The sequence below is a fragment of the Rhodamnia argentea genome, chromosome 8, assembly GCF_020921035.1.
Source record: "Rhodamnia argentea isolate NSW1041297 chromosome 8, ASM2092103v1, whole genome shotgun sequence".
Lineage (NCBI taxonomy): Eukaryota > Viridiplantae > Streptophyta > Magnoliopsida > Myrtales > Myrtaceae > Rhodamnia > Rhodamnia argentea.
This window is the reverse complement of record NC_063157.1, coordinates 20,211,871-20,236,347: the sequence shown is the minus strand read 5'-3', so window position 1 is coordinate 20,236,347 and position 24,477 is coordinate 20,211,871. Positions and strand designations below refer to the sequence as shown.

Genomic DNA, 24,477 nt, shown 5'->3' with positions numbered 1-24,477 from the left:
TCTTTCTCGGGGATCGCTTGCTCATTGATCAAATAGTATAGAGAGAAGCTTTGGGAGAAAATGTTTTGTATTGCTTTAAGTGTTGGATGGATATAAATACAAGAAGAGCTCTCTTTACAATCGTTGATCGACACTTGATCTAGTGTCTAAGAATGCATTTTCCCATTTAACAACTACTTATATTGAATACGAGACTTCTAGAATATCGGTACATTTATCGTATCGCTAGCCCCTAAGAATACACTAAAAGCCTTAGAGATCAAGGCACTTTTAAGTCTTGTGGTTCTTTCGGGCTATATAGTTGGTCACGAAAATCTCTGTCCGTGACATTCTCCCCCACTTATTCGAGTGCCATCCTTGATGCTTTCGATTAGGGTTCATCTTTTGAATGGTTGATTTCTTTGGAAGTTGGCGATTCTTCCGTTTTACGGACTGCTACGTCTTTGGTTTCTTGACTTTTTTATGGCTTCATGGTTTTGTAATCGCAATGTGATTTGCAAGCAAATCTTTCTTTGGTTCAACCCCTCCTATGTTGATCGGCAAGCTTTCCACCACTGGAAAGAGCACATGAATTGGAATGCTATGTTGAGTTGCCGTGGGATAATCCAACTCTACCTTCGGCTTTTCCAAATGTCTTGGTTTCGTGCTTATCTTGGGCGCGAGCATCTCAACTCTCTATCTTTCCCCTACGAGTCGAATCATGAAGAAGTACTTGGTCTCCGTCAACCATGAATCGTAGGCACCACCGATCAAAATTTTGGGTTGGTGATCACGATTAAATTAGTTCTCATTTCAATCGTCGCCCCTGCACTATCAAAGATTTGCAAACTTAACATTGGATCACATTCATCATGTGAGATTACCTCGAACATGAGCTAGTTCTTCCATTCACCGATTTGCAGTTCTAAGTCTCAAGCAACACCCATGGCTAGGGCATCATCCGAGTTTTCTGCCTTGTATCAATGTCCGATTGGCTCCACACGAAGTTCCAAACTCTTTGTTACTTTGCATGACATGAACAAGTTTGATGCACCCGTGTCAACCAAGGCACAAGTGCTTTCGGATCGGGGTTCATCTTTTGAATGGTTGATTTCTTTGAAAGTTGGCAATTCTTCCGTCGTCTGGATTGCTACGTCTTTGGTTTCTTGACTTTTTTTATGGCTACATGGTTTTGGAATCGCAATGTGATTTGTAAGCAAATCTTTCTTTGGTTCAACCCCTCCTATGTTGATCGGCAAGCTTTCCACCTTTGGAAAGAGCACATGAATTGGAATGCTATGTTGAGTTGCCGTGGGATAATCCAACTCTACCTTCAGCTTTTCCAAATGTCTTGGCTTCGTGCTTAGCTTGGTCATCGGTGTCTCAACTCTCTTTCTTTCCCCTACGAGTCGAATCATGAAGAAGTACTTGGTCTCTGTCAACCGTGAATAATAGGCACCACCGATCAACATTTTGGGTTAGTGATCATGATTGAATTAGTTCTCATTTCAATCATCGCCCCTACACTATCAAAGATTTGCAAACTTAACATTGGATCACATTCATCATGTGAGATTACCTCGAACATGAGCTAGTTCTTCTATTCACCGATTTGCAATTCCACGTCTCAAGCAATACCCATGGCTGGAGCATCATTCGAGTTTTCTGCCTTGAATCAATGTCTGATTGGCTCCACGCGAAGTTCCAAACTCTTTGTTGCTTCACATGACATGAACAAGTTTGATGCACCCGTGTCAACCAAGGCACAGGTGCTTTCGGATCGGGGTTCATCTTTTGAATGGTTGATTTCTTTGAAAGTTGGCAATTCTTCCGTCGTCTGGATTGCTACGTCTTTGGTTTCTTGACTTTTTTTATGACTACATGGTTTCGGAATCGCAATGTGATTTGTAAGTGAATCTTTCTTTGGTTCGGCCCCTCCTATGTTGATCGACAAGCTTTCCACCTTTGGAAAGAGCACATGGATTGGAATGCTTGTTGAGTTGCCGTGAGATAATCCAACTCTACCTTCAGCTTTTCCAAATGTCTTGGCTTCGTGCTTAGCTCGGTCGCCAATGTCTCAACTCTCTGTCTTTCCCCTACGAGTCGAATCATGAAGAAGTACTTGATCTCCATCAACCGTGAATCATAGGCACCACCGATTAGCATTTTGGCTTGGTGATCATAATTGAATTAATTCTTGTAATAAATGGGCCAAAAAAAAAAAAAAACGAGCCCTTGTTGTCCAAAGCCCAAGAACTAAACCTAACACTATCTTTTTCAACAAATAAATGAGGTAAGAGGGAGGGAAGGGGGGGAGCACGATTGATGAAACAAAAGGAGAAGGGAAAGAAAGAAGGAGAAGGGAGAGAGAGCAAAATACAAGAAATGATCGCGCGTGTGCGCCACCCGCCACAAACGTCTCATCGAGCTCGTTTCGGTATGTGCCGCAACGTTAGATAAGTGATCATACTCCTCATTTATCTAATTGAAATGGTTTTCGTAACTAGAGCTCAAATTCGGATTGATAAAAAAATTAAGCCACAAAGTCAGATTTTGGAGTCGTTAAGTCTAGATCAATTAGGAGAATGACATCTTAGGGTGTTGTGGAACTGTGGGACTTTACAAAACTCAATTTAGAATTACGGTTTGCTTGGAATAAGTGTTTTTTCAAATCTGGTGCGCTACAAGACAGTGTAAACAATAGACTTTGAAGGATGATTTCTTTAGTTTATGATTTTCGGTTGGGTTGGCTATATTAAGGATCTTGTAGTACATCGAATAAGCTTCGTGTAGACTATAAGATCACTTAAAACGGAGCTCGATGGAGGAAGATATGGCCTAAGAGATTTCGACGTGTGCGAAGTGAACAGTACACGACCAGAACCTGTTGCGCCCGTTCTTGCCAATTTTCAAATAGATTCTTGTCAAGCCATGTTGGGGGGGGAACAAAAGGAGAAGGGAAAGAAAGAAGGAGAAGGGAGAGAGAAAAATAGAAGAAATGATCGCGCGTGTGCGCCACCCGCCATAAACGTCTCATCGAGCTCATTTCGGTATATGCCGCAACGTTAGATAAGTGATCATACTCCTCATTTATCTAATTGAAATGGTTTTCGTAACTAGAGCTCAAATTCGGATTGATAAAAAAATTAAGCCACGAAGTCAGATTTTGGAGTCGTTAAGTCTAGATCAATTAGGAGAATGACATCTTAGGGTGTTGTGGAACCGTGAGACTTTACAAAACTCAATTTGGAATTACGGTTTGCTTGGAATAAGTGTTTTTTCAAATCCGGTGCGTTATAGTACAGTGCAAACAATAGACTTTGAAGGATGATTTCTTTAGTTTATGATTTTCGGTTGGGTTGGCTATATTAAGGATCTTGTAGTACATCGAATAAGCTTCGTGTGGACTATAAGATCACTTAAAACGGAGCTCGATGGAGAAAGATATGGCCTGAGAGATTTCGACGTGTGCAGTGAACAGTACACGACCAGAACCTATTGCGCCTGTTCTTGCCAATTTTCGAATAGATTCTTGTCAAGCCATGTTGGGGCTTTTGTAGTACATTAAAAGATCTTTCTTTAGACTACAAGTTCGTCTAAATCGGAGCTCGGGTGAGGAATTACAGTCCGTTTAAGTTTGTCGCGCAAGCTGCGCATAGTGGACAACATGCGTATTGGCTACGGGCGATTGTTTTGTTGATGCGTGGATATTGCTTTAACGACAAATAGGCCTTTTTCATTTGAGTTATGCTTTAGGGCAGCATATTACTTAGTTTTTGATATTGTTTTTCATATATTTGATAGGGTTTCGAGCGTATCGATCAGAGCAAGCTTTATAGTTTGCTTTTGGCGTTGTCAGGTGAGTGATACCATTTCTTCTTTATATTTGTAAACTCATATTTCAAAAATGATAATGCTAAGTATGTTATGATTTGAGGAAATAGCATTATTTGTTGCATAAAACAGGATCAAACATTTACGGTTGTTTTGTTCTATTTGATACGGTTTGCGAACAATTTGTGCTGCTGGTTTTGAGTTGATTCTGCTACATTTTGGTTATGAGGAATATGCTGTTGTTTGATTATGTGGTGCTCAAGATAGCCGTGAACTAGGTTGAGGGGTTTGTGGGTATGCGCATACTACTTATGATATCCTTGTGGGCCGAGCCATTGGCATTGTAAGTGGAGACCTTGCCAATGGGGGAATTTTGGTCATCTTTTATCACGGGCGTTATACGTGACCATGGTTAGAATCTTGAACATGAGATTGGCCAATGGATAGACCATTGGCATGTGATTTGATGAGATTAGTCAATGGATAGACCATTGATATGTGTTTTGACGGGATTGATAAGTGGAATTAGACCATTGATGTATACTTTGATGTTATCATCTAATATGGATACTTTTGCTACGAATATATTATATTAAGATAATATATAACTTGTTTTCATCATATATGTTTGATATGTTTCGAGCTTGATGTAAATATCTTACATTTTGAATATTAAATATGCATAGTGATTGTTTGATCCACTTAGAAGAAATATATTATTCATCGAGCCATGTTAGCTCACTCCTTTCATCTTTTTTGTCTTTGAGATTTAGCGAGTCGCTAGTAGGACGTGAGAATAACGTTAGCATAAGGATTTTTGGGTAGGAGAATTTTTGTTATGAAGTATACGTAGGTGTGTTGATCTTTGGAGATAGCTCTTTTGATGAATGTAAGTATAGGCTTGTTTGAAGATTATGGGAAGCTCATATCATGTAACCGCATGAACTTTTTTATCACATATATATTGATATCGGGTTTAGCAGTGTTTCATTTTGAGGCTGCATTCTTTGAGTGAAAGGATGGCCGTGTCATTGCCCTATTCTTATAGGAACTAGGGTGTGACAGTTCTCATTTCAATCATCGCCCCTGCACTATCAAAGAATTGCAAACCTAAGATTAGATCACATTCATCATGTGAGATTACCTCGAACGTGAGCTTGTTCTTCCATTCACCGATTTGCAGTTCTACGTCTCAAGGAACACCCATGGCTGGAGCATCATCTCGAGCTTTCGCCTTGAATCAATGTCCGATTGGCTCCACGCGAAGTTCCAAACTCTCTGTTACTTCGCATGACATGAACAAGTTTGATGCACCTATGTCAACCAAGGCACGTAACGATTTGTTGCGTATCTCGACTTCCAAGAATGGCAAACATGTCGCAGTGGAAGACTTCTTGGGCAGTGGTTGAGTCCATGTGAGTTTCGGTTCCAAGTCACACTTCTCTTCTCTCTTCTTTTGGCTCATCATCTTCTTTGGCAACGAGACCATTGATTTTTTTTCTTCTTTGGACACACCTAGGTCCAATGCCATCCATTGCACATGAAGCATGGGGGTGGTGGCGACGTCTTGAACTTATCTTTGTTGTTGAAGTTGCCTTGGGCCGGTTTCCTTGTTGCTAAGGTTGGATTTGCCTTCTTCTTCATCGTGGTGGTAATCCTTTCTCCACCCATTCCCTTTGGACTTGGATGGTTCGGCTTTGGAGAAGTCGATGAGAGACTCGGCTACAAAGAGTGCCCTTGAAATACTTTGAATATCCCTTCGCTTCAGCTCGAGTTAGGCCCATGGCTTCAATCCATCCATGCTAGCCTCCTCCTCCTCAAGATTGGGAATTTGGAGTTCGAGCTCGGTAAACTCATTCGACACCGTTGGAATCCATGATGAATTGGCCAATGTACGAAAAGCTTCTATGTTCCTAACTGATAACACCATGCTTTGATGTATGTGATGAGACCAAGAGAGGTGGCGATCGCATCAACACATGGGATAATTTGGTCAAGGAGTTTCGGGACCTAAGTTCACTCAACAAGAAGCCCGTAGCAAGCTCAATTGCCAAACGAAGTTGTCCACTTCTTTGGCGGATCGGTTGCCCTTGAACTCCTTGGTCTTCGACATCTCTAGCTTGGGTGCCATTTGAACGGGCACCATTTGCGATATTAGTCTTGCACAAGGCTAGCTTGGTCTTGAGTTGTTGGACCTCCACCCTCAAAGCTTCAATCTCAGCTTGGTGGGATTTGTTCTCTTTGATCTCTAGGACTTCCTTCTTCAAGGCTTCCATCGAGACTTCGAGAGCTTCATCCTTTAAGTGTAACGGAATCATGGCTTGATTCGCTACAATAGTAAACTCTTGGCAAAGCATCTCTTTGACCTCATTTATTCACCCTCTTACCTCGTTGAGTTCATTGATAAATTCTATCATGGCAGTTCACATTCTTGTGAGCTTCTCATCGATCGCGGCTGTGGTGTCCGACGAAACATGTCTCTTCTTTGATCTCCACGTACCTTTGTTTGGGCGACCTTCTCTTGAGGAGCCTTTCCGTCCATGACAACTTGAGCAACTTCTTGGTTCGACATTCTCTCGATCCGATGTGATCCTCCATCCCTATGAATAGCTCTCCTCTACTTTGCTCTAATATCACTTGTCACAGGCCGACTTTTTAGGATTGATCCATGCAACGACTTAGGCTCCCTTGGATAAGTGCCAGAGTTAAAGACTTTCCGGGATCGCTCACTCATTTACTCTAATCATAGAGAGAGAAAGTGTTTAGAGAGAGAAATTCTGGGAGTCTTGGGTGGATACAAATGAGGGGAAGACGACCTCTTCTTACTACTGTTGATCGACTCTTGATTTAGTGGCTAAGAATGTGTCTCTTCATCTAAGTATTACCGACATTAAAGACGAGACTTCTAAAATATTAGTACATTTATCCTATCGCTTGCCCTAAGAATACTCTAGAATACCCTAGAGACCAAGGCAATTTAAGTCCGGTGGTTCTTCCGGATTATGTGGTCGATCACAAAAACCTTGCTCCGTGACATATGCCCGATAGTGAGTTTGTGGGGGTGTAATCAGCAAGACAAAGGTCAACTCTTGTGGAAGTTATATGGCAGTAAAATGAGCAGCCTCCCGATTGTTTGCGGGAGAATAATGAGATTAACCGCATCTTCACTTGTTAATAAAGGATTAGGCTGATTCTTCCCAAAAAGAAAGTCGTTATTTACATCCTATGACAAATTTAGTCTAAATTAATTTTTTTGACCACGAAGAACCCAAAGCTAGTATTCCTGTGATAAATTTACCCTCCGTTAATTTCCCTCGAATTTTATCATCAAATTACTGAGTTGGATAATATGTGACATTTTACGGGTGTGTTTGGGGTTTTTACCCTCCATCCGCCACACGTATACCAGTTTTAGATTTTTGGTGGTATTAACCCAATTTAATCGAAATTAAAGGAGGATAAATTTATCACAAATATATAGAAGTTTAGAGTTTTTTTGGTAAAAAAAATTAGTTTGGGGCAAATTTATCACATGTGTACCAATTTGGGAATTTCCGTGGTTAAAAAATTAGTTTGAGATAAATTTATTATACGTATATCAATTTCAGGTTTTTGGTAGTTTAACCTCTATCTTTCCGACTTCCTTTAACAGACAGAAATAAACTGAGTGGGGAAACGCCTGTCTACAATATGGTTATCAGCGTCCATCAGTGCTCAACAGCATCATACTAGTCTTTATGGCTAAATTTCTTTTGGGCTCTAATCCTGTCACGTATCCCACTGACATGCATACTTAGTTTAAGGGTCTGGGTCATCCTCAATCAACTTGAGCTGTGCCAAGAAAACAGAAAGTAAGGCGACTGAACAGCTTTCTGTCTGCGCTCAAAAAGAACTTATCATCCTCTTTTCTTCTTTCTTTCCTTCAAGATGTGGAGAGCCTTTTCCGTTGCGGTTAACTTGGTGGTTGCATAGTTTTGTTGCCAAGTATTGCTTCCCCTCGGCTTTACATGTTATATTGGTCGGCGAAGAAATGATTTTGTCGTGTAAGCGAGCGTCTGTTAACATCAACGAATTCGGGACTCCGTTGGTTGTTGTTTTGTGACATAGTGGTGGTGCTGCACTCATAATCCTGATCTTGCTCTGTTACTTTGATCATGAGGTTCCAGTGCTCAAAGTTGAGTCTACTTGGGGAAAGATAGTCTGCCTCAAGATTATTCATATGGTTTCATGATCGAAAGAAACGAATCTCACCTTCCTCTTTCTATTAATCTTTCAACAGAAAGGAGGAGAGAGGGCCCTTGGAGTTTTGTAACAAGCTTCACTTTGAAGGAAAGGATTAGTTTATTTCCGTGGCTTTTTCGAGGCGGTCATCATGTCTTGAGAGGTTTTAACGATTTCTGGTTTGAATTTCTTTGCGACGGTCTGACTCCAAACTATCAGCATCTTTTTCTGCTTAACTAGAACAATGACTCTCCATCAGCCATTGGCGTCTCAACTCTAAAAGTAGTACGGTTTCAGGACTTAGGCGGATACTTCCTCCCTACTTGTGTTTCTTATTGCAAAGTTAGGCCTGTCCTTATTCTTTTGAAATTGATCATTTTGACTTTCATTAACTGCTGGGAAATTGTGCGGTGACTCCTGATCTCCATTACTGCCAGAAAGTGAAAAGTTTAGGCACATTGAGAAACTTCCTTGCGATATTACAATGCAGGAAGCTGTGCTTCCTAAAGTAAAAAGCATACTCGTCATCAACATGATCATAGAAGAAGAAGGAACACATGAAAATTCAATCAAAAGTTTGCTTTGTTGTGCTTCCTAAAGTAAAAAGCATGCTCGTCATCAACATGATCATAGAAGAAGAAGGAACACATGAAAATTCAATCAAAAGTTTGCTTTGTTGTGCTTCCTAAAGTAAAAAGCATATTCGTCATTGACATGATCATAGAAGAAGAAGAAGGAACACATGAAAATTCAATCAAAAGTTTGCTTTGTCCTTGTTCTCTCTTTCTCTCATCCCCTCAAATGGTAACTGGTCTTTTCATGATCCTCGCTAACAGAAATTCTTGACGTTGATAGCGATAGAAACCCGACTTCTCCCGCGGTTCTTCTGGAATGGAAGAACTGTTGAGACCGTTTGCAATGTGCTATCGCTCCCTGGATTGGGCTTTCCATCTCGGATTTCACGCTGCTGCTTCTCCTGAGGAACTGCAACTCATTAAACCCATTTGAACTTTTGGAGAACGAGGACGAAGATGATTTAGATGATGAGGAGGATGATGAAATCTTGTTGGGGGAATGCCATTTAATAGAGACGGAAAAAGACCTCCTATGACCCCCAACTCCATCGTCGGTTGTCTTCTCTTCATTCAGGTGTCTCTGCAATGAAGTTGAACTTTGATTCTTGCACCTGTAGATTTGGCCAAATGGGTTTCTCTTGGCCACCTTCTCGCAATTACTTGAGGAATCTCTCTCTTTAAGAGCTGAATCTTCACCTGAAGCTTTAGCTTTTCCTGCGTAAGTGTCATCCGAGCAACCCGATCTGCCGAACAAGGACTTGATGTAAGCGCGAGAAGCCTTAAGCTTGGAACCAAGTGAGGACTGCTTGATCAACTTAATCTTTCTCGTCCAGGACTTCTTTGGATTTTCTCTAATGGAGTCATCCATCTCGGTCAAGTGCTCGGTGATATACTCTTCCCGGGTCAGCTCTGTACTGACCCTACACGACTCGGATGGTGATATGTTGCACGACTCAAACGGGGTACTCATAGTAGTTGGGGTGGTAGGGTTAGTCACCAATGGAGTGCTGTAATGTTCCTCATATGTATTTCTTCCATCGTCGTAACACGGATTAGAGTGTTGGAGGAACTTCTCTACTATCTCCAGACAAGGAGGGAGGTGAAGGGGGAGGAGTTTTCCTTTGTAGAACAGCTCGTCAGCTGGCGAAGTGGTTGTCTCTTTCTCTAGAGAGATCGAAGACATCTGGAACTCGAACTCTCGAGGATGTTGGGGAGAGGCGATCGAGTGGGAGAGGAAATTGGAGAATGAGTTGACTTCCATGTCGATGTAGTCATCATCTGCATGGCCAGGAGACAGAAGGTTCATGTCCATGGCAGATGGGCTCACTTGCCCTCTAGGATATGTGGAACAGTACACAGATATAGTGGTTTGTTAGAGGGAAGAAATGTGCATCTAATAAAGGAGGGAGGGAGAGAGAGAGAGAGACTTGCACTCTAGGATATGTGGAACAGTGCACAGATATAGTGGCTTGTTAGAGGGAAGAAATGTGCATCTAATAAAGGGGGAAGAGAGAGAGAGAGAGAGATCAGGAACTTTGTCTTAGTGCTTCCACATAATACATGGAATTGTGAGAGTTGTCCTGATGGATTCTCTCTTCTTGTGTTTTCCACTCACCATGTATGGCAACTTGTCTTGACTCATTGTTTTTTCAGTTATTGCTGTTGCAGGACTCCTGTCTCTTTCTTTTCTTGCCTTTGGACACCAAAAGGAAATACTTGGAAAGCTTCTGTGATGTGAGCATGCACCATCTCCCCCACTACAGGCAGAATCCATCACAAGGCAGTGAAGTGAATTTGATATCATCGACAGCTTTTGATGTGTGGGGCCATTTTCTAAACCCCACGATCAGAAGCTATTTTAACAGAATATAAGATCATAAAGCCTTTGAATTTAGTATTGGCACTCATAATCAGTCTGATTTTGTTTAGTTATTAGCTGACTCTGCTCCCAAAAAGAAGAAATTAGAAAAAGGGCTCTTGATAAAATTAAATGTTAAAGCAGAACCACCTTGCTGACCCCACATTCTTGATTTTTTTTTTTTATTTTTAATTGTCACTGTTTATTGCATAACAATGAGGCAAACAAAGATGTTGTGATAACAAGACAAAATGCAAAGAAGCTAATTTCAAATTGGTATAGTGCATCTGAGTAGGACTCAAGAAATGTGCCCAACATCCATAAAAAATGTCACTCTTCACTTGTAAGCAAGACCCTTCTGTACATCAGATCCACCTCTAAAAAAAAGAGATTATTGCCTTGAGAGCATGCTTAAGTAAATAATAGAATACTTTCTCGGATCTTGCGCACTGTTTGAATTTTAGACAGGTCCATGTCTTGTTCCTGGTTTTCTGCTCTGCCTGCCCCGAGGATCATAACATTTGTTACCCTCTTTTCTATGTACTCTTTTAACCAATAAAGACAAATCAGCCGAGGTAGGTTGTCACTTTCCCTGGTTTATGTACTTTTGCTGGATTCCTGGGTTTGGATTTAACTCCTTTGTGAGTTCTTTATTAGATTAATCATCCCTTGTCTTTTGACAATTGTCTTTTTGTGTAGATTGATTACAGGTTTAAGTTTCTCCTGTCCTTTCTCTTTGTTAGTACCAGATTAATCCTCCTTATGCAGGAGCAATAACAACAAGGGCCAAACATCATTACTCAAAGCAATCAGATCTTAAAGAGCACTTGTTTTTAACACCTGTAATACGTCTCTGCCATTAGAAAAGCAATGGCAAAACAGCAGGACACTGTAGGGAGAAAATTTTCCACGCTTGCTGCATCGACACATTTCCACCAGGCAAAAGGAAGAGTGGCTGGTGCGGCAATCAGGGACGACCTAGACTCCTCTGAATCGTAGGACAAGAACTTTACCAAGGAAAAAAAAGATGCGGATAATCAAGTTTGGAGTCTTTCTGTGCAAGTAAACTGCTCTGCTCTAGAGCCGGCACAACCAAAAGAGAATGTCGAGATACTATTCATTCATTACAGCACCAACTTAACATCAGAAGGTTCAACGAAATCAAAATGAGGAATCAAAGAACCAAACATGCAAGGTGACCTGTGCAGTTGTATACAAACATTCATTTGTATAGTTAACAGGGTGGTCGGAACGATTTCTCCTTCCATGACTGTCTTTTACTGGAACCAACAGCTAAAGCTGACTACCTTCTTCATCTTTGATGAATCACATCTGACTATCTCATGAAAGATGGAAACTGAAATCCTTTACTCATTGATTTAGACTCATACATTGCCATAAGTCTTTAAGGTAGATCTACTGAATTGGAATGATGACAACAGCTACCACCAAACTCTAGCAGCTCCATTGGCTTTAGCATATATGATGGGTCGTCCTCTTTATTTTTCAGTGCTCTTTTGTTGTGTGAACAGTGGACACTCCTCTGGTTTAAGATCTTTTGCTTGACACTATCACCCCAAACCATCAGAGGAAGATAAGAAGCATACATTAGGTCTGCTGGAAGGATTGGGTCTAGTCACCCACTCATATTTTTCACATATTTGTCAATATTTTTCATAAATTGAGATAACTGCAATTGGCTAGTAGTAGCTGCCAACATGTGAGAACAGATGCATGCAGTTTTATGAAATTGGCTTTTCATTTGGAAATGACCCTTTCCTGCTCATAAGCCAAACAAAAGCAAGTTAAATATGCTCCCAAATCCCAAAAAACAGAGCAATTCTGAATGACCCAACAACCCCACAAAATTAGGGAGCCTCCTTGCAATTAGATTGAAGGGGGTCCATTGCCCAGCAACCAACCAGCGGTAAACTTGCACGAAAACTAATTCGAACAACTTTTTGTGCAAACTTTCCCTCACATTTGGTGCGAACATTCCAAAAACCAGTTCACAAAGCTTTTTGGTGCGAAGTTTCCCAAGTGTGACGTCCCAAGGCGTCAACCGTACTTACTACTAACGCGCTCTGCTTAGAGAGAGAGAGAGAGAGAGAGAGAGAGAGAGAAACGGATGCGGAAGCTATAAACTAGAGACAATCAGCGGCCATACAATCACAAGTGCATGAAAACAAACGGCAAGTACGCCCAATAGGATATGACCTTTTGTAGGGTTCACTACATGTACCACAATCAATAAAATAACAAAACACTCGTAACCAAATACTTAATATATTAAAATAAATATCAGGTTATTTACAACTTCCTCTTATCAAATAAACAAAAGTACACCGGGAAGATTTCAAGGGATACGTCTACTACCGAACACTATCTACGATCACCATCAGCGTGCCCCAACGCCACTACTACCATCCTTAGCCGTCGGTACTGGGTATCTGAAAAGTGAGCCAAAAGCTTAGATCAAAGATTGTAATAGCTACAAGGAGCCAGCAACCCTTTTCACAAGTCTTCAAAAGAACCTTTTAGAGATACATATTCTTAAGAACCCAAAGAGAAAAGAAAAGAACACTGTACTATAGTCTATTCATGGCATGCAAATTGCTGTTTCTCTAGCCCTTTAACAGATAAAACAAATCACCAGTTCAAAACAACTAAGGATCACAACCCTACAATTCTGTAAGTCTCCACAACCAGGGATGTGCAGGAGAAACTGTGAAGCTTGCAAACCCTATAGTACTGGCATAGTTAGAGTAGGTTTTTAGGGTGCATACCAAAGCTTGCAAAGTAGGTTCCAAATTCCAAATTTTCAGAACCGTTCAATATAGTTGGGTTTCAAAATTTTAGTCATACTGCCCGGCACTGCACAAGGGGCATGTGTTACCATGTTGAAAGGTTCAGGCCCTTCAGGATGACTTGCTAGAGTGAATTGAGTGAGAAAATCTTTACGCTTATCCAATAACCACATGTATGCTTTATTGTCAATGACTATTTTTTCGTTTGTGAGATTTTCCACCTTTATATGTGAGGAAGTTCTAGTTGATTCCGTTCCCCAATTCTATTAGAGGGAACAAATCTGTAACTGCACATTACCTCCCTCTCTATGAGTGTTGGCCATGTCTATGACGAGACATTCCAATTTATGCTCTCAATAAATTGAGACAAGCTTTCATGTAAACTCTTATATCATAACGATAGATGGAAATTGATTTTTTTCTGTCTTCTACTCTCGATGTCGCTATCGTGTTAGGGCTATGTGACTATAATACCTGAACATGTATTTTATCATGCAATCCGTACGTTTTTTGTTGAATGTACAATGCATTAATAACTACCTCAACAAGTTTGTTTCTGAAAAGGATACAAGGTATCCTGGAACCCGTGTTCTAAGGTGATTCCAAGAGCCTACAAGGTAGTCTTCAAGTTCCGAAAACTTGGAGTCAATAACAATGAGGTAGGTTCCAGGATTAAGGCAAATGACCTATCCCCTGTGAAACCTGCGCACCCTATCGACAGCCCAAGTTCAAAGATATTTACAAGCCGGACTAGACAAGCAATTCTAGCAACTCTTCACTCAAGACAAAGAAAAACATCGCTGGGTCACAGATCTCACACAAAGCTCATATGTATCATTTGTACAAGTGCAGAAATCAGACAAGAACAGCAACATTCTAATGCAGAGCTGACATTCTAAGGAAAAGTGAAGGAAAAAAAAATGGAATGACGAACTCACGGTTGTAATAGATAAACAAGACAGGTTCCCAAGAGATTTTCAGTGCATATATTTTGCCCTTCGGATTAAGTGAGCAAATGATTTTGATACTTAAGAGAATGTAAGGAAGAACTGACATTGAACGGCTATCTGCTGGACTTGTAAAGGCAGGTTATAATTAAGTTACGATGGTGATACCATCTCTAAATTCAACAAGAAAGTTAACCAGAACCTTGGAGTTTGCTAACGTTGGTTTGTTTCCAGAAGCATTGAAATTAACTACCTAGACAGATCAATATAATTCCATTTTTTAGACTGAACTTTTGAAGATGATTGTAATCTCTCCATTCGCTACCAATATATTCCATGCATAACAAATTTTCTCTAGCTTCATGTTGTAAATAATTCAGCTAATGTGTCACATAAAGCAAGTACACAATTAATCATGACTTATTGTTTCACTCACACACGCTTCCAGCATAGACTGTTGGACCACTTAAGTGCCAAATCGAAAAAAAAAAAAAACAATCATTTTAGTGCCAACAGCAAAAAATTCCAATGATTTCACTAGAGTTGGCACTTAAATAATCATTTTTCAAAAAAATTAACACTTAAGTGATAAAAAAAAATATTGGCACCAAAGTGAACGCTATATACAAATATTGACACTTGACGGTTTCATTTTGCCATTTACAATTATATTTGCACCCACAAAAGGCGATATAATTGGTCAATCAGTAAATACATGTGTAGATATAAAACAACAATCTTCCTTCGCACTCATGTTTCTCTCCATTTTAGAAAAACTGCTTTCCTAGACACGTTCAATAAAGCCATATTAATTTCATGACCGTTGGTAACATGATAAAGTAGCAACATTGATGCATCACTTTGAGAACATAGTCAGAAGTAACATAGGGTACAAAATGAGGTAATAAATTCATAAATTACCTTAAGAACTCACACAATGAGTAAATAGAGATAATTATAATCTTCTCCCTTATCAATCAAATATAGCACATGTAGTATGACTTACATGCAATAGCAGATTTCCCTTTCCATAAGAGCATATGTCATTTATCAAAACATATCCACTATACGGATCTTAGCCTAAACGTAGTTACATGCTTCTCATGTACTTATGTTTAGCCCGAGTGCTATATCAGCTCGCCCTCAACAAAGCCCAATTAAGCACTTGCACTTGGCTTCCTTCAGGCATACATGATTGTGGGATTATCATGTTCATTTTGTGAATCGAGAACCAAGTCCTGCTTACAAAAAACGTCAAACCAGTCAAATAATCATAAGAAATGGTGAAATGTCTTTAAGACAATGAGAAACCATGGTCATTTGCCATTCATCATATCTAAAACTAATACAACAAAAACAGTTTGAAGCTTGAATCGAGTTCATCAGTGCATGTAGACAGATTATAAATCATTGCCTTATTGCCCAACAGCATTGTCTTCTCTTGTTAATCACTTCGGGATCCATCTTGTATTTGGAGAGCACACTATGGTTAATGAAAAAAACCAATTACTTGGCCTCCCAAGTTCCTTCTTGTGGCTTCTTCATGGTCCAGAAGGCCATCAGGTGTTGTAATAACAACATAACCCCACTGAGAGAGAGACAGAGAGAAGAGACAGAGACAGAGAGAGCAAACAATCAATTACCAAAGATTTCTTTCAGCTAAAAACAAGTGTGTCAACTGCACCCTAGCACAAGAACTAGCTTCTACCATCCAAGACATTACCATCAATAAACTTGCATCCATCAAGAAGTAGACCAGACAAGAAGTCAAATTTTCAAGTACCTGACGTGTTGGTAGCATTTTCAACCTAAACTGCTCAATATCTCTAGCCTTGATATCTTGCCGGTAAGTGAGAGCTTTGCAATCTTTTATGCGGCCCTGCAATTCGACAGTTATCCTCCCCACCCGGTGGGGATCATGAACTTGGAAACTCTTCACATATCCTAAGGAAACAAAACCAAAACAGAAAACGTTGATATACTAACCAGCCCTTCAAAAAAAATCTCACTACATAAAGATTTTCTCAATAGATCTGGCAAGCCCCAAACAGATTCTCATAATTAGTAAGTCAGCTGAATTAAAGTAGTATATGGGCCAGCAATAGAATTAGTTAACAAACTTGGTCACACAATCAAGCTTCACTTGAAAGAGAGACAGATGAAAATCGTCCCATCTTTCTTTACTCAATCATAAACTTATAAATTTCTCCAACTGGTCCGCCTTCAATCCTACCACCATTCAGCCCGAAGAAAAACATTACAAGAACAACCAATCGATCTATGGTAGTTCTTTTACGCAAGCATATAGACAGTTGATGTTACCACCCGACCTTAAAGCACTTCACTGACATATCTTTGTAGTAATGAATCCTTCCTCTCCATAAATTCCAACCAAAGGAATAAAGTTGAAGCCTTGTTTACTAAAAAGCTCGAGAAAAAATGCTAGATAAACTTGAAGTAAGATCGCTGACATTTTCAAATGCACCATGGTTCTCAACATGGCCAATTTCTTCCAAGCTCTAGTTAGTCCCTTAAGTTGGTCAGTTCCGGAAACATGTCTCGTCCACAACATAAAACTGTTATAAAGTCAGTCGACCAAGTTTATAGTAGCAGCCTAGATCCCATCATCCCTCAAAATCATATTTTTCGCAAAACCCTTCTCCTGTTACTTCTTATGCATTGTCCAACCACAAAGTCACGAACGTGTGAAGACCTAATCACTCTAAATTGAAGTGCAGAACTATCCTCCGATTGTCAGCAGCTGCAGCTCAAACTACATACTCTACGAGCACAAGACAACGCTAAGCAATGTGCATACTCCTCTTCAGTGGACACCCACGAAGCAGTCTCACACAGAGCAAACTCTTAACACGCTCCGCTTATTCTTGCTCGATGAGGACAACGACACCACTCCCCTCCACACTGAAATATCAAATATTGAGCGCATCGTCCACTACGAAGTAATCGAATAAAGGAAATCGCACAGTGAGGCAATTGAAGAGAAAATCTTCGATTGACAAAAACAATCCCAGAAAGAAACAGAGAGCAAAGAGAAGGAGGAGGCTAAAGGAGTAGAAACGCAACCTCGGTCCTTCATGATCTTGAGAAAAGAAGAGACCACATTGGAAATGGGTCGCAGCTCCACCATGGCCTTCCCTCTCCTCTCTGCGTTCACCATCGTCCTCAACGCATCGTTCAGTATCCTTCGTCCCATCTCTCTCTCTCTCTCTCTCTGCTCACGAGCGACCGGAGGCTTAGCAAAACCTCCGCGACAGAAATCGCAGTCGCAGACCCGCGGCGAGCAGCGAGGGCTTTCCGTTCTCGCTCTCCACCTTGACGTGGCACTTTAGATATTTTCGCGAACCTTCAAGGCCTCTATCGTAAATTCGTTACCGTGAGAGCACTGGCCCGTTTGGGCCTTGCTCTCAGGCCCAATATCTTATTTCATTCGGCCTTTTAGGCCCAATGTTAAATATAATGGGCCTTGTGGCCCCAAACGGTCATGGGTGGGCAAAAGAGAAACTCCAAGTTTTTTCCCTATGAATTTGGCCCCCGCCTCCTTCTCATATTCACCATTCCTCGCCCGCAAATCATCACATCCTCGTCCTCGTCTCGTCTCGTCTCAACCTAACATCGGTATTGTTGTCAAAAATTTAGATTAGATGATTCAAATCGCGCTTCCGGTCTCCATAGACGAAAACCAAAAGCACATCATATCCTGTAAAGTTCTACATGTTCATTGTCAAGTCGCGTTACGGATGTCATGAAGGGAAATTCACTGAAGCACCCTCCAAAAAAACAAGATAGAATAGACATTTTCACTTATGCTCCGTTTGTTTTGCGGAAAATGAATAATTTTGAAAAATATTAATTTTTCTATGGATGGTTGCTTATATAGGTTACAAAAATAAATGAACAGAAAATATGTTTATCATTCACACAAAGTGTTTAGATATAAATTGTTGTCATTAAAGAAAATATATTTTTTGCTAATTTTTTAAGCAATACAAGCGATCATTTTTAGGAGAATGTTTTTTAAATCATTCATTTTTCATGAAATAAATGGAGCCTTAGAAAGTTCGGAATTTCCTTTTTTTTAGGGAAATACCACGAAAAACTCAAAACTGGTACATTGTAACAAATTTACCATAAACTAATTATTTTACCTCTAAAACATCTAAACCGGCACACTTGTGATAAATTTATTCCAAATTATTTTTCTGACCACAAAAAATCCCAAACTAGTATGTTTGTCATAAATTTACCCCAAACTAGTACACTTGTGTTAAATTTACCCTCTGTTTATTTTTGTTTAAATTTTACAGTCAAATTATTGAGTTGAATGACATATGGCAATTGACGGGTGTACCAATTTAAAACTTTTACCTAGTGCTTGTCATAGGTGTATCAAATTGAGATTTTTCGTGATATTAGTCCAATTTAGCAAACACCGATGGAGAGTAAATTTGTCATAGGTGTACTAGTTTAGGGCTTTTTGTTGGTAAAAATATTAGTTTATAGTAGATTTGTCATAGATATACCAATTTGGATTTTTCGTGGTCAAAAAATTAATTTGGGGTAAGTTAGTTATAGGTGTATTAGTTTTGAATTTTTTGTGGTAAAAAAGATAGTTTTTGGTAAATTTGTCACTGGTGTACTTGTTTGAAATTTTTCGTGGTCAAAAAATAATTTGGGGTAAACTTGTTACATATGTGCCAATTTGAGATTTTTCATAGTATTAACTTTTTTTTTCTTTTTTTTCCTTTTCTATTTTTGGCTTCTCTTTTTTTTTTAATCCCTTTTTTCTGAGATATTACAACCTCAGTTTTGTTTTGTTTTTTTTTTTTTTAGGAAACCAAAACTCCTAGGTTGCTTTACAGGAACATGAAAAAAAGTTGCTATTGATATAAATTTTAAAACGATGCAAAGGAATCGATATTTCTATGGTGTTTTTTTTTTCAAGGAAAATTCAGAACATGAAAAAAAAAATTTGAAAAATGATTGATAATATCGCTTAATTAACTAATGTAAATTTTTTTCATTATTTATAATTATTTATGCCTAACTATTTTCGTGTGGGATGAGAATACTTTTCCCTTATTCATTTTCGGAAGCAGTCATTATTTTGAAAAATGTATCCCAAATCTTAAGTTTTTTGCCCCCCCTCAGTGCAATTTTTTTCGAAATAATTGACCTCTTTCTTTTATCCAAAGATAATGTCCCTCAAAGGTACATATTAACTATTGAATATGTTGGAGAAACATCTCTAAAAATTTTGATGATTCCAAAATTATCCTTAATTTAATATCTACTACAATAAATGTGGGATGCTATCTAAAGGATTGTGATGATATCCATAATTAACATAAAGCTCAGCTTGAACAAATTAAATATGACATTGTGTTCTTAAGAATTTGGTGATTCTGTAATTATTAGCTCGTCATCATGAGATGTCTGATAGCTAATTTTTTTTAGCAACTTCCTTCGAAATCAGATCACACACGTCACTTTCGTACGGCCTGGCCGTAAACGACATCAACTAAATGGTGATAATTTACTCATTATGATTTTGAGTAGCATGTGTGATAATATCAAGTCATTAACGATGCTGGTGTAACATTCGTATGAGGATGATCATTAGAGACAAAAGTACGTATAAAATTGTTGGCAATTGGAACAGCGCAGCAGAAAAATCAAAAAAAAAATCATCAAAGAATTAGAAACAACTTTTGTTGAAATTTTCATGGTGACCGTCCATGTTACAGTAATGGCAGAACCTATTTTGGAAACCTTTGCTGATGTTCACCAAAAAAAAAAAAAAAAAAAAAGCTGTATGGGCAGTCCTGTTTTAGAACAGCAGCTCCCGACTCCTAATGGCTCTTTGCTTCTCGAGACGTTTTCCAATGAAAAGATTAAAGATGTCTATAACAAAGAGGAGTATTGAAGCCAAAAAGGGTATGACGAAAAGAAAACAAGTGAAAGTGTTAATTGTTGCATTCTTTATGATTAAATAGTGGTGTAACATGTAACCCCAGTTTTGGTCATGGAACAGATGAAATAAATCAAATTCCGTTCTTAGAAGTTTTTCAGTAGAGTGTTCTTGCTCCATTGTAATCGAGCATTAAAGCAGCATTTGTTGGGCCGGATAGAACTCCAGATTGGATAACTTCTAGACTATCTAGTGTTTGGAGTGACACAAAATCCGGATATGATTGGATATAGCCCAAATATAGTCCAGATAAAAAAATCCCACCTACGGGGTGGGATAGACCCGAATAGGATACGTGAAGTAAGAAAAACTGATAAAAGAAAAAACCATGTTTATTTCCCCCACATCAGTCTACCTCTATTTTGCCTAGCACCACCATCATCAGACTTCAATGCCCATCGCTCCTCCTATGGGAAACGACCTGCTTCCTGTTTTTGACCGCCGAGAAAAGCGGTGCCAAAGCTCGCCGATCTTGCCTCTTCCTTATGTCACTCAACTCCATGAACAATCCGCAACTGAATTAAATTTGATTGGTGAGGCTAGTAAATTGGTCGTGAATTTTCTGGAGATCAAAGAACGACCGAAGGTTTGTCTATGAAGCTTCGGGCACGACGATGTTGGCTGCTATTGGCAATTGTGGGAGTTGCTTGTTGTGATCACTGGAAAGTCGCCAGTGCTGGGCATCGGGTGGGGGCGAGGGCACAAGGTGCTGGATTGCAGTCGAACAGGGCTGGAGAAGATCATTGTTATCTATTTCAAGGTGTTGACCCGCCTGGAAATTCGCTGAGTGACTGGGCTAAACAGGATTTGCGCGCCGCATCGACTGAAGCTATTGAGGCGGCTGTTGAAGCCGTATTCACACTCCTCGAAGGGGATGGATTGACCATAGAAGAGGAAGGCGGAGATGGCGAGACTGACAGAGAACTCGAACTCGGGGGTGTCTCGAAGCAGCGAAGTTAGAGGTAGAGCGGACAGAATCCCTTGAGTTGGTCAAGGGCGACGAAAGGTAGAAGGAGAAGGTGTCCTCATTGGCGTCCTCAAAGTCATGGGGAAGAGCGGCGTCCGACATGGGTAGTGGGTTGTAGAAGGATGAATAATATTTATGATTTCCATTATTTGCTTTTTAATTTTAATCCTGCAAATCAAACACTCGTTTAGATAATATTTATTTGACTTCATGTTATATCTGAGCGTCAACAAACATCAGATGGGATATTTAAAATCCTATCCTATTCTTGTCCTATTTAACATTATCCTATCTAGCAAAAATGTCTGGACAACTAAACACAGCTTAAGTGTATGATAGCAATACTTGAGTCATGATTGTATGATCTATCTTCTGATAGGATTGGTACTTGCTAATTGTAACTTACCTTGGTGATTACTAGTGTGTTCCAACCCAGGTTGAGGCTATTAGTTTGAAGAGTGGACATAGATTTGGGGATAAAGTTGAACCACTATAATTTGTTGTGTGCCATTTTGTTAATTGTTCTTATTCAATTTGTTACACATGAGCTTCACCACATAATGGTATTATCTATTTCTCCTTATTCCCGAGTATTGGTTGTTGATTTCTGCATAATCTTCAAATTTATTAGTACAATTTATTCACTTTCCTCTAGGTTGCTTTGTTAGCCCAAAGTTGGTATTAGAGTTTTGTTGATTGTTATTTAAAGGGGTTATCCCAAACTAATACGCCTGTTCAAACTAATATTTTGATCACCAAAAATCATAAACTAATAACTTATGACAATATACTATCTATTATTTTTCGTTAAATTTTGCTATCAAATTCCTAAGTTAGATGACACATGGCAATTGACAGGTGTATGAGTTTGAGATTTTTACTCTCCGTTTGTCATAGTTGTATCAATTTTGAATTCTTCGTGGTATTAACCCAATTTAACAGAAACTAATAGAGGGTAAATTTGTCACATGTGTACCAATTTAAAATTTTTTGTGGTAAAAAAATTAGTTTAGGTAAAGTTGTCACATGTGTATTAATTTGGGGTTTTTCATTATTTTAATCTTTATATAAAAAGTATTACTTATGAGTATAAAGATCAACATCTATGGCTAACTTTTGTGGGTTTTGTGTAAGTGATTTTTTTATCACATTGTGTAAGTCATTTATAAGCTACGAATTGCATATCTTTAGTGGCAAAAGGACACATGGAGTGTCAATATTTATATACGGCGCTCACTTTGCCACCAATACCTTTTTTTGGAGCTCTTAAGTTCCAAATCAGATTAAAAATAATCACTTAAGTACCAATTTCGGCTAGAAAAGATCACTTAAGTGTCAATTTCGGTCAAACAGTACACGTGCTATTTTTTATTAATTTTTTAATATTACGTGGATCTGTTTTTAAAAAAAGGTAGTGCACATGGCAAAAGAAAAAGCCAAAAATTAAAAACAATTTGCACGTAATATTGATTTTTTTTAAAAAGCTAAATAATTAGAAAATAAGCTAAAAATATACATAAAAAAGAAATCGGATGTTGCAGCGATGAGGGGTTGCACATCCCTCCCCGCCGCCGCCCCACCACCGCTGGCAATGGACGGTGAGGGTGGGAGATGGGCCAACGACCCTCGTCGGTGATTGGCGAGGGCTAGATCTCGCAGATCTGGGCAAGATTGAGCCCCATCAAGGCAGGGCGACACCGGCCTCGCCCGAGGGGTCGCCCGGCCTTGGCAGTCGCTTGGCGATGTTGGCCTCGCTCGACTCGGCGACCCTCGCCAGTGCAACCTTTGATTTCAATTTTTTATTTTTTAATTTTAGTTATTTAGCTTATTTTTTAATTTTTTTAATACTATGTGGAATTTTCTTTTTAATTTTTGGCTTTTTGTTTTGGTGGATGGGATACTCCGGCAAGCCACATAAGATTTCCAACAACGTTCACCGGAGGTAACATTTAAATAATCGTTTTTCAAAAGAATTGGCACTTAGGTGATCCAAAAAACAAAAATTTATATACGGCGCTCACTTTGCTACCAATACCTTTTTTTGGATTGCTTAAGCTCCAAATCGGATTAAAAATAATCACTTAAGTGTCAATTCTGGCTAGAAAAGATCACTTAAGTGCCAATTTCGATCAAACAGTACACGTGACATTTTTTATTAATTTTTTAATATTACGTGGATTTGTTTTTAAAAAAAAGAAGTGCACATGGCAAAAGAAAAAGCCAAAAATTAAAAACAATTTCCACTTAATATTGATTTTTAAAAAAAAGCTAAATAACTAGAAAATAAGCTAAAAATATACATAAAAAAAGAAATCGGATATTGCAGCGGTGAGGGGTTGCACAGCCCTCCCCGCTACCACCCCACCACCGCTGGCAATGGACGGTGAGGGTGGGAGATGGGCCAGCGACCCTCGTTGGTGGCTGGCGAGGGCTCTACCTCGCAGATCTAGGCAAGATTAAGCCCCGTCAAGGCAAGGCGACGCCGGCCTCAGTGAGGTCGGCGAGGGGTTGCATGGCCTTGGCCGTCGCTTGGCGATGCTGGCCTCGCTTAACTCGGCGACCCTCGCCGGTGCAACCTCCGATTTCAATTTTTTAATTTTTTAATACTATGTGGAATTTTCTTTTTAATTTTTGGTTTTTTCTTTTGGTGACTAGGATACTCTAGTGAGCCACATAAGATTTCCAATGACGTTCACCGGAGGTAACATTTAAATAATCGTTTTTCAAAAGAATTAGCACTTAGGTGATCCAAAAAATAAAAATATATTGACACCAAAGCGAACTATACACATAAATACTGGAACTCCATGTGTACTTCTGCCTATCTTTAGTGATATTGATTTTTTTTTCCTCCATAGATACCAATATCAATAAGAAACTATGCCCATTACAACGCAAATACTCCAATTTTTGTGGTGCGTCATTAAAAACACTAAGCTTTTCCATTATGATACAAATTCCCCGAACTTTTTATTGTGTCATATAAAACCCTGAACTTGTCCAAGAAGGTATATGTCACAAATGTATAAGTTTAGATTTTTTCATGACACAAAGTATTTGTGCCACGGTTTATTCTTTTCTTTCGGTTATTGATCATGCAAATTTTCCAGATTACATTTTTGCGATCAATTGTTTTTTTATTATTATTTTCTTAGATGAGTATATCTATTCTTTTTGGCAAATGAGGCGCACACATCCGAATACCGGTTAGCATTGGGAAATGGAACGGGGATACGACACTTGTGATAATAATGCACACTAACCGAAAACCTACTATCAGCGTTTCAAATTATTTATGAA

The 24,477-nt window shown here is 39.3% G+C and overlaps 2 protein-coding genes across 2 annotated transcripts; both read right to left on the bottom strand.

Annotated features, from left to right (window-relative positions):
• Nucleotides 1–8,775: 8,775 nt before the first annotated feature.
• Nucleotides 8,776–9,993, bottom strand: LOC115726544 (probable membrane-associated kinase regulator 4). The gene has a single exon (XM_030656458.2). It carries the CDS (start codon nucleotides 9,919–9,921, stop codon nucleotides 8,824–8,826), a length of 1,098 nt encoding a protein of 365 aa, XP_030512318.2. The 5' UTR covers nucleotides 9,922–9,993; the 3' UTR covers nucleotides 8,776–8,823.
• Nucleotides 9,994–15,467: 5,474 nt separating this feature from the next.
• Nucleotides 15,468–17,553, bottom strand: LOC125316382 (40S ribosomal protein S15a-2-like). Its single transcript, XM_048284595.1, has 3 exons — nucleotides 17,306–17,553; nucleotides 16,005–16,165; nucleotides 15,468–15,809 (listed from the first exon to the last, which is right to left on the bottom strand). The coding sequence occupies exons 1-3, from the start codon at nucleotides 17,433–17,435 to the stop codon at nucleotides 15,711–15,713; spliced, it is 390 nt and encodes a 129-aa protein (XP_048140552.1). The 5' UTR covers nucleotides 17,436–17,553; the 3' UTR covers nucleotides 15,468–15,710.
• Nucleotides 17,554–24,477: the final 6,924 nt, after the last annotated feature.